The sequence below is a fragment of the Quercus robur genome, chromosome 8 (genome assembly GCF_932294415.1).
Source record: "Quercus robur chromosome 8, dhQueRobu3.1, whole genome shotgun sequence".
In the NCBI taxonomy this organism is placed as follows: Eukaryota; Viridiplantae; Streptophyta; class Magnoliopsida; order Fagales; family Fagaceae; genus Quercus; species Quercus robur.
The window spans coordinates 46064369-46080658 of NC_065541.1; the positions used below are offsets into that span (position 1 = coordinate 46064369).

General features: G+C 32.5%; 1 protein-coding gene across 4 annotated transcripts; it reads left to right on the forward strand.

Annotated features, from left to right (window-relative positions):
* Positions 1 to 867: 867 nt before the first annotated feature.
* LOC126696170 (probable LRR receptor-like serine/threonine-protein kinase At1g07650) lies at positions 868 to 15832 on the forward strand. 4 transcript variants are annotated; one of them, XM_050392947.1, is made up of 24 exons: positions 869 to 1155; positions 1619 to 1793; positions 4290 to 4361; positions 4551 to 4619; positions 4718 to 4789; positions 5237 to 5308; positions 5413 to 5484; positions 7062 to 7133; positions 7210 to 7281; positions 7363 to 7434; positions 7522 to 7593; positions 8539 to 8610; positions 8709 to 8774; positions 9050 to 9115; positions 9203 to 9241; positions 9384 to 9442; positions 10328 to 10710; positions 10806 to 11001; positions 11533 to 11679; positions 13055 to 13173; positions 13798 to 14008; positions 14315 to 14555; positions 14867 to 15017; positions 15309 to 15832. In XM_050392947.1, the coding sequence occupies exons 1-24, from the start codon at positions 1038 to 1040 to the stop codon at positions 15717 to 15719; spliced, it is 3099 nt and encodes a 1032-aa protein (XP_050248904.1). In that variant the 5' UTR covers positions 869 to 1037; the 3' UTR covers positions 15720 to 15832. The 4 variants fall into 4 exon arrangements, with proteins under 4 accessions (XP_050248903.1, XP_050248904.1, XP_050248906.1 ...); XM_050392946.1 differs by having other exon boundaries at positions 868 to 1155; positions 7210 to 7434; XM_050392949.1 differs by lacking the exon at positions 1619 to 1793 and having other exon boundaries at positions 1020 to 1155; positions 7210 to 7434.
* The last annotated feature ends 458 nt before the right edge of the window (positions 15833 to 16290 follow it).

Below are 16290 nucleotides of genomic sequence, written 5' to 3' on the forward strand. Positions count from 1 at the left end.
GGGAGAGAGATAGAGCTCATTAATAAAATTAATTTTCGTTAAGTGTTGTCATGTTAGATTTGGGTGGGGTTTATGTTTTTCAAAATATTTATTATAGCGTCATTGGAAACTGTTTTTAGAGTTATTAAGAATGTTTTCCATACTAAAGACACAAAGCTATCATTTTCTCTCCACTTTTCTCTCTATTTTTTACTATCCTCCCTAAAATCCACTCAACCAAACATACCTTTAGGCTTTAGATGAGAGGGAGAGAGGGAGAGAGGGAGAGCTCATTAATAAAATTTATTTTCATTAAGTGTTGTCATGTCAGATTTGGGTGGGGTCTACATTTTTCAAAATATTTATCATAATGTCATTGAAAACTATTTTTAGAGTTATTGAGAATGTTTTTCACACTAATATATCTTATAAAATATATTTACAATACTCAAACACATAATTAGTAGCATCTATCATTTCTAGCATTTAAAAGTTAAAACTAGAATTTTTCTTTTTTTGAGATAAGAAATTTTTTTAAAAAAAATTCTCTTACCAAACAACCCTCATTTATGTGCATTTGTGATTTACCTTTCCATCCAATTTCTAAGTCAAGTGTCCTTAATGAGTTTTATAGTTTAATTGGTTTATCCTCCTAATTTTTTTTTTTTTAAAAATGATGTCCCCACTAAAAGGGGATCGGAAATTCTAGATCATACGAAGCTTGTCACATCCTAAAATGTCGTGTTCCGACTAAAATTGCCAAAAATAAAATTTCAAATAGTTGTGCTAAAAAAAATCTCAAAATAGTTGGTCCAAAATTTCCACACTCATCTTTTTGCAATAGACAAATAATGGTGCACTAAGGAATAGACAAATAAGATACATATAACATTGTCCCACGGTATGAATCTGTCCCAACTCCAATCTCCTTCACCATTCTCTCTCTCTCTCTCTCTCTCTCTCTCTCTCTCTCTCTCTCTCTCTCTCTCTCTCTCCGAGCTTCTAAAAAACTGAGTTGAGACTGTTAACCTGGAGCTTCGGCACAATTCTAAAACCAAATGGGAGCTGATTTTACGTTTATAAAGTTGCTTCTTACACATGTTATCTTCACCACTACGTTGTTTTACTTTGCAACCCTTGGATTAGCAGCCACTGCTAAGCTTCATAGTGATGAAGGTGCGTACTCTCCAACTATATATAAAGTTTGTGATTCTTTTTGTTATTCCTGAATCAGCTCAGTTCAACTATGGTAAACAGATGCATTGGCTTCAATCAACTCTGGGTCCCAAATAATGAATATAAATTAAAAGTCCATGATTGAAAGTTCAGAGTTCTTTAATCTATACATCATTTTGTTTTCTCAAAAACATAGTTGATTGAGAGATTCAAAGTTTTAATACATCAATGTTTTATTTATTTTTAGTTGTAATTTGTAAACCATTAAGCTTTTTTTTTTTTTTTTTTTGTTTCAAAAAGATTGTTACTTATCTTAGTTGCCCATATAGTTATTTCAATAAAGATCCAAGATTCAAAAGTGAATGCTCTTTTTTATTTCTTTGGGTCTGTATATTTTCTCAGAAAGCAAACAGGTGATTTGATATTTGTATTGGGTTTTGTTGGTATATGTTAAATGGTGCAGTGGAGGTATTGAAAGAGATAGGGAAGAAACTAGGGAAGAAAGATTGGGATTTTGGGGTAGATCCTTGCAGTGGAGGAGGGAATTGGAGAGTATGGGATGGAAGGAAAAGCTTTGAGAGCAATGTGACATGTGACTGCACCTTCAACCACAATTCCTCTTGCCATGTTGTGAGCATGTACTCCTCTCTCTTCCTTTTTCCACATTCAATTTGTTCTCTGCTAATGTTTTTCCCTAACAAGATTTTGGCACACAAGTTGTGGAGGAATTATATTTATCATTATTTTGATTATATATAATAGGATTTATTAATGGAAGATAAAAATAAGGCTAATTAGCTAGAAATTATTATATCTTTTAATTTTGACATGTTTTTAATATATTTTTCAGTTTAGTCCTCATGTCTATACTCTATAGTCTATATAAAGTAAAGCAACTCAGAAGGCTGAAAACAAATAAAAGTGAAAAAAAAAAAAAAAAAAAAAAAAACCCAAGGGCCTGAATTAAAAATAGATAAACATTAGAGAATTTATAATTTAACGTAAATTATAGTAGTTTATACATATTCTCTTTTAGAAGAGAGACAGAGAGTAGTGTACGAGTGGGCCCACTTACAGCAAAAGAAGAAAAAAGAAAAAAGGCAAGTGATGCGTTCACACGTTGACTGCAGACCGCAGTGTGTAAAGCGCGTGGGTCAACTTTTCTATGATCGGTTTTTTTAATTTAAAAAACAGAACCTCATCTTCTGGTTGTATTTGTATAAAGTAATGGCCAATGGGAATGGGTAAGGGAAAATCCTCTTAATTATATATACTGTGTTTTACATACACTGATACACACTATACTATGTGGTTATAACTTGAAAATATGACTTAAAAACACATTGTGCTGTTGTAACTTGAAAACGTGACTATGTAAAATCATGTTTTCAGTTAAAAAACACACGTGAATAACTAACAAACACAGCCCATTAGGTAATGGGTTTTATTTACGTGACAAAGTTACAAACTAATCTCCAAACTCCAAAGTTCAAGAAATCGGGTTTGGGCCTACACCCCATGCCAGCTTGAATCCGGATGACTTTGGATAGGGATAGGGTTGTCAGGTTTGGCATGTGTTTGTAATTGTGCATGTTAAAGGTCTCATTCTCACTCACTCTCGCCTCTACTAGTGCTGTACATGAGAAATGTTTGACATCTGTTGATACGGTAAGCTAGTAATGGAATTCATTTGAGCCTATTATTGACATTATTTTTTTACTTATCAGTTATCATTAACAATCTACCACCTTAGCAAGGGTTGAATTTGCTATTATTATTATTATTATTATTTTGTGTCTAGACTTTCTCATAGTAGAATAAAATGGAAAAAGGTTAGAATGACAACAAAGTTCACAACTTTTACCACAACTCGCCTCGTGACGAGTTGTGAATGGTGGATAAAAGTAGTAGGTCCATGTGGTAAGTTATGGTAAAAGTTGTGAATTTTGTTGTGATCTTAAGATTGTTCGTAAATGATTCTTAAAAAAAAAAAAAAAAAAAAAAAAGATTGTTCGTAAACATGTTCTTAGATAGATTTTGTCTAGCTTGTGTCAGTTGTGTGCACTAGTTACGTGGGATTTGATCTTATTGTTTTATTTTTTAAGTTAAATTTCCATTAAGTGGGTTTAGGGGTTTGGCTAGATTCCTAGAATTAGTGTCTTCATAACGATGAAGCACTGCTGGATTAATTTTGCCCACCCACTCACATGGGTGTTCTTACAAGTGAGAGTGAGAGAGAAGCATTTCCCATGAAACTCTGGGATTTATAGTTAATTTTGTACAAAAGTATAAAGCCAGTCCTACATAAGATCTCACACCACATCGTGGTATTCATGAATGAATGTAGACCTCTTTTTGTTACCACTGAGATATAAGACCATTTGTCATAAGTGTGTTCAATAACACAACATTTACATGTTAAAGTTTGGTTTTGTTCTGCAGTATGGCATATAGTACAATATATTGATCTGAACATTTTTATCATGACCATATAGGGTATTTTCTGGCTACCATATGCTTGAAATTTTTTTCATGCAAGGTTGTAGATGGGAATTGAAAATTCTATTGACACGTGAACTCCAACAATCATGGGTTTGACTCATACATGGAAACTTTTTATATTAGAGACCTATGTAGTTCTCTAAATTTGCAAAAATGGTGTGATACATGATGGGACACTCTTAAACAACCCTAGTTCTCTGATTACACAGAGAATTTGGTGAGAAAAATGCAGTTACTGGTTAAAGCTCATCTAAATTTACTAAAAGGATCTATCAAATAAAGTTTAACAGTCATCAATTAATGTAATAAAAATCCTTCAGTCCTATAAAATACTCAAGTTACATTTTCTTTTTCGTTTGCTTTATGTGTTTTGGTTTGTATGATATGAGAGTTTGGGTAAACTTTTCCATTCTGATCTTTTCTCTGTTTTATGTGCTAATAATGTAGGAAGTAGATCTGTTTTTCCGCAGTTATTATGATAGATTTAGCAGATCTGTTTTTCTACAGTTATTATGATAGATTTAGCCACACTTTGATTATTTTGAATCAGCTGTACTATATGGATTCCAAATTTAAAATAGTTCATTTGATATGAGTGCCATGTTCAACTAATTTACTTTAGAGATATGCAGAGCTTTGAAGACACAAAATCTATCAGGCACTGTTCCACCAGAGTTTTCCAAGCTCCCCCACCTCAAATTTTTGTAAGGAAAAAACCAGAATTATTCTATAATGTAAACTAAATAATCATTTCAACCATTTTTGTTATTGGCAAGTTATGCACTCGATGAGTCTTGAACCCATGACCTCATCCTCTACCTTGGTTTTATAAGAGGAAGAGGTGTTATTTGAGCTAGAGCTGTTTGGCTAATGTTCCACTTTCTTTTATTCAGGGATCTCTCTAAAAACTACTTTACTGGTTCTATACCTTCCCAATGGGCTACCATGCGCTTGGTCGAGCTGTAAGCACCCTATTATACTCGTCACTCCATTGGATCATTACTAAATTTTTCAATTTGTACAACTTGAAGTTTTATGCTTTTGTTTATTGAATATACAGCTCTTTTATGGGGAACAGCTTGTCAGGTCCCTTCCCAAAAGTTCTCACCAACATCACCACTCTCAAAAACCTGTATGTTGGAATCATTCAATTTTCATATTCATAATCTATATATGTTACAATTGGATAAGTTGATGCTGGTCTTCAGGCCATATTTGCATCATGTCACAAAAAAAAAAAAAAGAAAAGAAGCAAACTAGTTCATAATTAAATCAATTTGAATAGTAGCCAGTCCAATCCATTTATTGAGGCTAAATGTGAAAGAATCCATCAACTTATTTCTATCAAAAGAGAATTAATGAAATATTTCTAAAATTTTAGAGTATCTTATCTGGATTTTTGGTGCTGAATCCAAATTAAAACACGACATGTGTAAAATTGAATTATATATGGTGATTGTAAATTTCTAATCCATGGGAGCTTGGCATGTCTAGGTTAAACATTGCCAGATTTATAAATGGCCATAAGCCAGCTTTAGATGCTTTATCTAAAGTAAATAGTAATTTATGTGTTTTACAGGAGTATCGAAGGAAACAGATTTTCAGGACCCATTCCACCAGACATAGGAAAGTTGATCCATTTACGAAAACTGTAAATCTTTCTCACATTCTCACTTACATTAATCATCAAAACGGACCATTACTGAGAATTATGTTGTAATATTTTTAATGTTATTGTTATCCTCTCTTTTTTAGTATGCTATGCTCGAATGCTTTCACAGGAGAGCTGCCAGTTGCACTTGCCAAGTTGACCAAATTGGTTGATATGTGAGTTAACACCTATATTCTTATTGAAATGATCAGTTAACTGACCAAAATATATAAATTCATGATATCTTTTCAAGCCCAGTGTTATGAAATTCAGACTGGACTTGACAGCTGAGCCATTTATATTATAACAGCTCTCTTTAGTGCTGCAATGGAAGCATTTCAGGACAGTGGCGGAGTCAGGATTTCAGTTTAGGGAGGGCAAAATTAAATGACAAGATTGAAAGTAAAATTAATCTAAATATTATTAATCGATGTTAATAAAAAAAAAAGATATAGAATTATATACTATTAATGCAATTGTCATACAAAATCTAATATAATATAAACTCTAATTTATTTTTTCATACATAATTTAATTTGTTCAATTGGAAGATTAGTAAAATACACCTCGATATGAGTTTGTTTAGAATTTGAATCTAAATCATTATTATAATTTGGCTTCTCCATAATCTCAATTGATTATAAGTATATATTTCATATTATTAACATAAATATAAAAAAAATTATAGTTAATAACAATCAAATTAAGAGATTATTCTAAATATATAGAATTTAAACATGTAATTTTATTCCTTAAAATAAATTGAGAAAATAAATCAATATAAAAGAATTATAAAGTTGCATTTTCGTTTATGCAAATTAAGAGATTATTCTAAATATATAGAATTTAAACATGTAATTTTATTCCTTAAAATAAATTGAGAAAATAAATCAATATAAAAGAATTATAAAGTTGCATTTTCGTTTATGCAAATTAAGAGATTATTCTAAATATATAGAATTTAAACATGTAATTTTATTCCTTAAAATAAATTGAGAAAATAAATCAATATAAAAGAATTATAAAGTTGCATTTTCGTTTATGCAAAATTCAGTATTTTTTACTCTATTCTTTAAGTAGTAAGTAGTTAAAATTGGTTCTATAGTAAAAATAAAGTGTTTCAAAATTGAAATTATGAAAAAGTTAAAGTAGAAGAGAAAAAGATTAGGGAACGCTAAGGTTTTAGTTTGATATACAAGGACCTAAATATATTTTTTTTATTATGATTTTGTGGGAATACCTTATTTGAGGAACAAATTGCCCTAAGAAAAGCACCCCAGGAAAAAAAATTTCCAGTGCTTGAGAACATGTGGCAAGGAAAAACAGTATGGGTGTTAAGTAGGACCCACAAAACTTTGTTTTGTTTGGAAAAAGACAAAATAATGTTAGGAAGAGTTGCACCTAATATTGCTTTCTTCTCTAGTCTCTAAGTGTGGAATGTTTGTGTCAAGGTCAAAATACTTGATAACCTAATATTTAGGTTGTTACTCTAGATTTTTTTTAGGAGGTCAAGGGGGGCACTTGCCGCCTCTCGCCCCCCCCTTGCCTCCGCCCCTGTTTCAGGATTCCTAGAAATACAAATAACACATTATAATTATAATATTTTACTTGATATATCCTCCTTCTGATACTGTATGATTATTTCATAATATACAATGTTATTTGAAGTTATAATTTCTTAGTATTAAATGTGTTTGATACATTGATGTTTCCCAGAATGACTCATAAACTTTGTTTCTATACTACATTTCAGGAGGGTAGGTGACAATAATTTCTCTGGAAAGATACCTGATTTCATCAGTAATTGGACAAAGATTGAAAAACTGTAAGCTTCTTGCATCTTTGTTACTGCATTCATAGTCTATGCTCTATTGATCACAAAATTTTACTCTATGTTACAGGCATATGGAGGGTTGCTTTCTTAAGGGGCCAATACCTTTGAGCATTTCTGCTTTAACAAGCTTAAGGGATCTGTATGCAATTATACTACTTTATCGTTTAATTCCTTCCAAAAAAATGTTATATAGTGATAGTTTGTGTACTGTGATATTTAGGAGGATAACTGACCTAAAAGATAGAGGGTCTACATTCCCGCCATTGACTAATTTGAAATCCATGAAGACGCTGTGAGTTGAATTTCTGATTACCTTGTTTTCTTCTTCTGATACTTTCAAATTATGGTGCTTTTTAGTGACAACAATGTCGTAATGCAGGATACTGAGGAAGTGTCTAATTTATGGAGAGATCCCAGAGTATATTGGAGAAATGACAAAACTTAAAAACCTGTAAGTAGATCAGCAAATGACTGTGATGAGCTTCGAAGAACCCCACGTTCCTCTTTGAAAACCCTAGTCCGTTAAGATTCCATGGAATTTAACTTTATATGATGTTTGGAGAAAGTTGATTGTGGAAATGGTTGTGGATAATCTGCATTATCATGATCCTTGCAAATCAAAATAAATAGACAATGAGTTTATACCACTCTGGGGAAAGCTGGAAATAAGCTTGTTCATCTCACACTATTCAGATTTTTCAAACATATTACTTACAATGATAAACAGTTAGGAGGGTCCTTTATTCCAATTTTGTGTTTATTTCAGCAAGAAGCACCTAGGTAAAAGTTCCAGGGAAAGAGGAGAAATTTGAATATATAGGTTTTGAGAATTATGGAGTATTTCATACGTTGCCTGATTTTTCTTCTGAATTATGGAGTATTTCATTGTAGACTAAAGATTCTAAGTGCTTTTGGTAGAATATCAGAACCTCATTGATATTCTGGTTATATCTCTCAGGCGATTTCTCATATCTCTAGATATTAAAAATTTTGCTATTCTGATGAAGTGGAGAAGTAAAAGTTTAACAAATTTTCTGGCAAACCCCAAACAAGAGTTAAATGGTATTACTTTCCTCTTATGATAGTTAGAATCTGGAATTCTGCCATGATTCTCAGGAAACTTCTATGACAGAAGGTCCTCATATTTTCTTCCACTGGTTAAGTTTGTGCAACTGCATGATCATGGTTAACATCCAATGATTCATTCTTCTAGACTTCTTTAGACATCAATATAAATATATTCAAAAGTTGCATATACATACATGTATGAATATAAACAATATACTTATTATGATCCTTTGTTTTGCTTTAAACATTGGCATTTTTAATTTGAGTAGGTATTGATTTTGATTCCCTTGTGGTAGAAATTAATATCCATTTTGCTTTATTTACACAGTGACCTCAGCTTTAATGAATTGAGTGGTGAAATTCCAAAATCATTCATCCAACTTCAACAAGTAGATTTCATGTAAGCGGATGTCCCATAATTTTATTTTTATTTTTTACCTTTTCACATTGTCATTCACATTATCATTAAGGTGTGAATGTTGTGTTGTTTTGTACTAGTTATTTGACAGGGAACAAGCTCATTGGAACTATACCACCATGGGTCTTAGGAAGAAACAAGTATATGTATGTAATTCCTTGATACTTATCTTTACCCTTCCATCTCCTTTTTGAATGCGTTTAATAGCAATAACGATAGTACCATTTTGATAATTGCTTGGTTCCACTTAGAGTTTATTGCATTTGGATTACAATTTTCGTCATGAACTTTGGTCCTCTGATTCTGACATGCAGTTTTCATACATTGGGAAAAAAAAAGTAGCCAGAGCATTTGTGGAAGCCATTTTATTTATGTGAAAAAATAGGTTACTATTTTATTCTGCTGATTTTTGGTATTACAGGGATGTTTCTTACAATAACTTCACTTGGGAAAGCTCAAGTCCAACAGAATGTATTCATGGGAATGTGTGAGTGTTATTTAAGTTATATTTTTCTAATTAATCAACAGCATTCAAGAGAATGACAACAAACAACCATTTGATACAATTTTGCAGAAACTTAGTGGAGAGCTACTCTTCATCAGCAGATAAATCGTATGATTTCTGTTCCTGTATGATATAATCTCATATTAACCAAAAGAATTTGTCAATGCTTGTGGTCTGTGAATTATATCTTCAATCTTTGACATGTTTGTCTTCATATAATAACCTCAACCACCTTTGCCATCTGTTGCAGAAGTAAAATTCATCCATGCCTAAAAAGGAATTTCCCATGCCCTTCTATAAAAAATCGACGTAAGTTTATCAATCCAGGTGTTTTTTCTTTTCAGTAGTTGATTGTGATAAACATTTATCTTTCTGGATTCTCAACTGAATAATATGAATTTAATAAATAAAACACACAAACACCCCTTCCACTCTTTCCAGAAAAAAAGAAAAATAATTGTAGGTATCTTCCTTTGTGATTGTAATTGGGAAAAGTCCTGGTCTCTGGAAATTGTTTTTGACGCAATCAGAAATGTAAATATTAGAAGAAAATTTTACTTTATTGTTGAACCAATACTTAGTGACAATAGTCACTGTTATTACTGAATATAATGAATGGTAATCCAGCAAGTGAAGATGAGTATGCCAGTTTGCTTCTTCTCAGGCATCCTGTACTAATAGCAAGAATGTTGGAAAATAAGGATTAGAAAAAAAAAAGTAAAAAAGAAAAGAAAAAAAAAGGAGTATTTCTTTGAAAGTTGGGACCAATATGTAATAGTGAAAGGTGCACTGCATAGTAAGAAAGAAATATATATATTTTCATGTTATAATTTTTCATAATAAATTAAAATTAAACTAAAGACTCAGAATTCATTTGTTGCATTCTGTATGGGCCCTTGCTATAAAAATTAGAATTGTTTAACTATACTTTTTTTTTGTGTGATTGAAAATAGGAGTAACAATAAAGTCTATTCTCTAGAGAGGAAAAACAAAACAAACAGAGAGTATGAGGGGAGTCAGTTCAATTGACAACTTTAGAAACGCTCATTTAATTCCACCTGAATAGAGTAGCTATTAATGCCGAATGAATATAAAGTACTATGGTGAGCCTAGCTTCAAGTGTTTATTAATAGGATGTTTGTGAAGATAACTCTTTCTAAATATTTTTTCCTGAACTTTCAAAACTCAAAACAGGTCATTACTCATTGTACATTAATTGTGGTGGTAAGGAAGCAAATGTCCTCGGTAAGAAGTATGAAGATGACACAGAACAAAGAGCTGCTTCCATGTTTTACATGGGTCAGGGCTGGGCAATCAGCAGCACTGGGAACTTCCTGGACAATGATATTAATTCAGATATCTACATTGTAGCTAATAGTTCAGCACTCTCAAATGTATCTAGGCTTGATTCAGAACTGTACACAACAGCACGTGCTTCTCCCCTCTCTTTGACATATTATGGACTGTGTCTCATGAATGGGAACTACACTGTTAAGCTCCACTTTGCAGAGATTATTTTCACCAGTGACAGATCATTTAAGAGCCCTGGGAAACGTATATTTGATGTTTACATCCAGGTAGAAAAACTTTACCACACACAATGACAAAGAAATTGCACTTTGTCTGTGTTGTATACAAATGAGTACAATCTTTATTTTATTTGTGAATATAGGACAAGTTGGTCCTGCAAAATTTCAATATAGAAGACGAGGCAGGTGGAGCTGGTAAGCCTCTTGTGAAGACATTTACTGCAGCTGTTACAAGTCATACATTGAAGATTCACTTTTACTGGGCTGGGAAAGGGACAACAGGCATCCCACTTAGAGGAGTGTATGGTCCTCTTGTATCAGCTATATCAGTAGATCCTAGTAAGTTAATCTAAGCTATAAATTCTTCAAGATTCTTCTTTATCTTGTATATCCTGTCACTTAACATGAGTCTTATTCTATAATATTAAATTTTTTAGAGAGAGAGAGAGAGAGAGAGAGCTTGTTGTGAAGCACTTAAAAATGCAACTGGTTGGCTTTTATTTGGATTTTTTTTATTATTACAGTAAGGAAATCACTAATCTTGTAAAAGCTCCTTACTAAGTTGCAAATCAATGCATTTTGTTCCATTTCCCTATATGTTCATGCAAAGAAGAAGGGAAAGGGCTTGCCTACCACACGGTAAATTATGTTGAATATGATAATGACCCGCTAGTTTTCTTTAATGACACAATAATTCCGCTCTTTTTTTAATCAGTTTAATATTAAACTGGTATCAAATTACTTTGTAAAAAATGAATGTCCTAATGAGTTGGGATGTGCCTGTTGGGCTAGTCATTTCTGTTTACCTTTATTTACACCAACTTGTTCCTTTTTAGTTTTGTTGACTGGAGATAATTCCTCATTTTACAGATTTCAAAACTCCTTCAGATGATAACAAAAAAAGACAGCTCATGATAGAAGTTGGGACAGCGGCTGCAGCAGCTTTTATCATTCTTCTTGCCCTGTGGGTCATGAGGATGAAAGGCTGGCTGGGAGGCAAAGTCTCTGTAGACAAAGGTATGAACTATGAAAGGATCCTTGTTTATTGGCATCTCTTAAAACAACATTGTACACCTTTCAACTGCAATATAATTAAGTCCCCTTCTAATACATCACACATCACAGTTCCACATGGAAATTACTATAGATCTATTGAACAAAAAAATCCATATCAACTTCCAATATTCCTTGTGTTCCACACACAATCTCCTTCAATCTTACAGACCAGCACAACCAGGTCAAGCATTAGACAGTCCTCATTATCATAACCATTCAAAGTCTTTAAAAATTTGTGTTTTAATGTCTCATTATACTGGAATTAGTTGCATCAAAAGATTAAATACTTTTTGTCTCTCTTTCCCGTATATATAGGTTGCCTTAAAAAGTCAATAATAATTTCATACCATGATTTTTTTGAGAAAGCTAAGATGACTTCCTTGAACACAGTTTGAGCTATCTATATATATATATATAGAGAGAGAGAGAGAGAGAGAGAGAGATCAGCATAGTTTCAACAGTTTATCTGCTAGAAATTCCCCTTATATTACTATTGATTCCTTTTAAAAAAGAAAATGCTGCAACTATTTGGATATCCCCTTAAATCATGCAGACCAGTACGAACTGTTGAAACATAAGACAGTCCAGAATGGCCGCACAGAACCATACATAGTCTTTGAAAATACATACTTTAGTGTATCATTTTGACTGGAATTAGCTGCATTGAAAAATTAAAATCCTATTTGTATCTCTTTCCTATATTTGAAGATATTCTTAAAAAGTAATAGTTTTCATTACCACCATGTTTTGAGAAAATCAAAATGACTTCCTTGGACATAGTTTATTTTAAATTCGAGGTAAAAGAAATTGCCAGCATATTTCTAACTTGTTAATCTTCTAGAAAGTACCCATATCTTAATGATGGTCTTCAAAGTTAAAATTTATCCTTTTTTTTTAATTAAAAAAATCTTCAACTACTTGGATATCTCCTAAAATCTTACAGAACAGCACAGCCAGGTCCAGCAAAAGACAATCCACAATAGCATAACCATATCCAGTCTTTAAAAATCCATACTTTAACGTATCATTTTGGCTGGAATTAGCTGCATTGAACAATTAAAATCCTATTTATATCTTTCCTGCATTTGAAGGTGCTCTTAAAAGTTTGCAACAATTTTCATTACCATGATTTTTTTAATAAAAGTGAGATGACTTCCTTGGAAACAGTTTCAGTTAAACTCCAAAAACATTTTGTCAGCATAGTTTTAACTGTATCTGCTAGAAAGTTTCCATATTCCATATATGTTCTTTTGCTGCAGCAAATTAACAAAAGGGTATAAAAGACATAGTTTTCAGTGTCTCTCTCTATTGACATTCAATAGCACATTCTTGGCAGAGCTTAGAGGTATAGATCTGCAAACAGGATTATTTACATTACAACAGATCAAAGCTGCCACCAAGAACTTTGATCCTGTAAACAAACTTGGGGAAGGTGGTTTCGGTGTAGTTTACAAGGTAATTTTGTGTTTCTCTTGCATCTTTTTAATTTGTTTTCCTACACGTTCTTGATGGATCATATGGTCTACTTATTAGACCAAGTCCACTGCAAGAGAGCAGATAGTACTTCCTGTAATCGATTGGATATATATATATATATATGCATGTGTTTGTGTCTTTGACATTATTTAAATGGAAATTTGGTAAAGCCTTTATTCTTGTTTTATTCCATCTTTTTATATTTAGAACCTACGTTCAACTGTACACAAGAAGTTATGGGGGAATATAGTTTACTTATTCCAGCGTATTAATGATTGTGTTGCAACTTCAACTTTTTGAAAGGTTTCAAGGATTTTCATTCATGAGAGCTATCCATATCTTTCAAGGAATTCAGAGGAGCTGTTTAAGATAATATATTGACTATGATTAAATACTCATAATTTATGAACATTAAAAATTTGATAACCGGTAGAAGGGTCAAAAAGTGAGAAAAATCCTAAATGAGAAGAATGACTTGAATTTAGGATACTCAAATTATATTATCTTTACATTTTGCTGCAGTTAATATGTAATTCGCATCCGCATTTGTGTGATTTTCATTTGTTGATACCAAGTATAATAGTACTCTTCTTTTTGAAGTAGGGTCAATTATCAGATGGCACAGTAATTGCAGTAAAACAACTCTCCTCAAAATCTAAGCAAGGAAATCGAGAATTTGTGAATGAAATCGGCATGATATCTGGAGTACAACATCCAAATCTAGTAAAGTTGTATGGATGTTGCGTTGAAGGGAACCAGTTATTGCTGATTTATGAGTACATGGAAAATAATTGTCTATCTCGTGCACTTTTTGGTGAGCACTTCTAACCATCTCAGACGTGTAAATCACATACACTATATCTTGTTATTCATAAAGGGCACTGAAAATTTAGCCACCTTCAGAGGCTCTCAATTTGATTGGTCTTGTGCATGGGGTTTTACAAATTTAATTCCGTTGTTCTTAAAGTCTTTGTCCTTTTGTACATAATTTTTTTATAATTCTGTAGTCTACTATGTGTCCATTGTGCATGAAGTAGTCTTCTTTTAGTAAACTTATTCTTACCTATCAAAAGTAAAGGCCACTGAAAATTTGATTTTTCTTTTTATTTACTGTATACAGGGAAGGACACAACATGCAGATTGAAACTGGACTGGCCTACCAGGCAGAAAATTTGCCTAGGTATAGCTAGAGGTTTGGCCTACCTCCATGAGGAGTCAAGGCTAAAAATTGTGCATAGGGATATAAAGACAAGCAATGTATTGCTTGATAAGGATTTCAATGCTAAGATTTCTGATTTTGGTTTGGCAAAACTAAATGAAGATGACAATAGTCACATCAGTACCCGGGTTGCTGGAACAATGTAAGTTTTGTCATAAAAAATCAGCATGAACTTATCTAAAATTAGCTAATCATGAATATTTGTTATGGAAATTATAAAAGAGGAAGAATTTATCCTTATCATGTGAGCAAACATTGCCCATTCAGGTTTTGTCCAATTGTTAGACTTAAAAGAAATTGTAGAGAATTTCTTTGACTTGATACTTCTACCTTCCAATCCCTCATTACAAGTCCCTTCAACGTCTTTGCCCTCAGAATTAATACCATAAATATCAGTTTAAGATTGAAATACTGGTTTTATTTGAAAATTCTTTGTGCTATTTGATTATGCAGTGGTTATATGGCTCCTGAGTATGCAATGCGTGGTTACTTGACTAACAAAGCAGATGTTTATAGCTTTGGAGTTGTTGCATTAGAAATTGTCAGTGGAAAGAGCAACACAAACTATCGGCCAAAGGAAGAATTTGTTTACCTTCTAGACTGGGTAATTAAAAATTAAAATTGCTTCAGAATTTCTTTCTTTTTATTCTTTAGAGGTGTGCTATTTCCTTCTAGGTTTTTACCTGTCTAAACATTGAGACCACAATCTGTGGTTGCAAGTATGTCCAAATATAATGCAAATACAAATAAAAACAATATTTCTGTTTAAGTGTTCCCTATTTGATTTTAATAAATTAACAACTTGATATAGTTCATTCTCTCTCTCTCTCTCTCTTCCACACACAATCAATTTTGAATTTTATTTTTATTTCATTGATTTTGGGAATTTTTTCAGGCCTATGTTCTGCAAGAAAGAGGCAGTCTATTGGAGTTAGTTGATCCAGGCTTGGGTTCAGAATATACAACAGAGGAGGCAATGGTGATGCTAAATGTGGCTCTCTTGTGCACCAATGCATCCCCCACTCTTAGGCCTATAATGTCCCAAGTAGTGAGCATGCTTGAAGGCCGAACTGCCGTGAAAGAACCACTTTCTGGTCCAGGATTTTCAGCAAATAATTCCGAATTGAAGACCATAAGAAATCACTTCTGGCAGAATCCAAGCAGAACCCAAAGCATGAGTATTGAAAGTCCATATACTGATTCCACCACTTCATATATTGAATCAGAAGTGGCTGGCCATCTTTTAGGTGTTAATTCAATTGATTCTCATGAATCATCAGTAATTAATGTACAGTCTGTACCATAATGTCATACATTATATCGATATATAGTTGTAAAGAAACAAAGTGATTTTCTAATGACCATCTTCATCAGAATATAGGCTACTAACAATAAAAAGGATTTAGTTTTTGGACAACATTTTAATTTCCATATCCAATTTGAAGAGAACACTTAGTTGGAGGCGGGAATATGAACCTAGATATCTCCTATTACAACAGCAGTAGTTGCCAACGAGTTGAACAACAAAACTCTTGATGTAGCCTACTTAAACCAAGACAAAACAAAAATATTTAGGATAGTGAAATAATTTTATTCTACTAAGATGATTGGTGTTATGGGTTCATGCAATTTTGTTTGCCTAAGAAATCTCAAGTGGAATTGTGCTACTTGGTTCAGAATTTCAAATAGGTACACAAGGGTACTGATTTATAAACTCTTTCACCATGTCCCCAAATCATGGAAAAGTTGAATATCACTGTTTCCCGCATAACCCATCTAATGCAAAACAACAAATTCAATGGAGTAGTGGAGTACAGCGATTTCTATCTTTCTTAAAACTTGCATTTTTTTTATCAGGCAAAAGTGCATAGGTAACT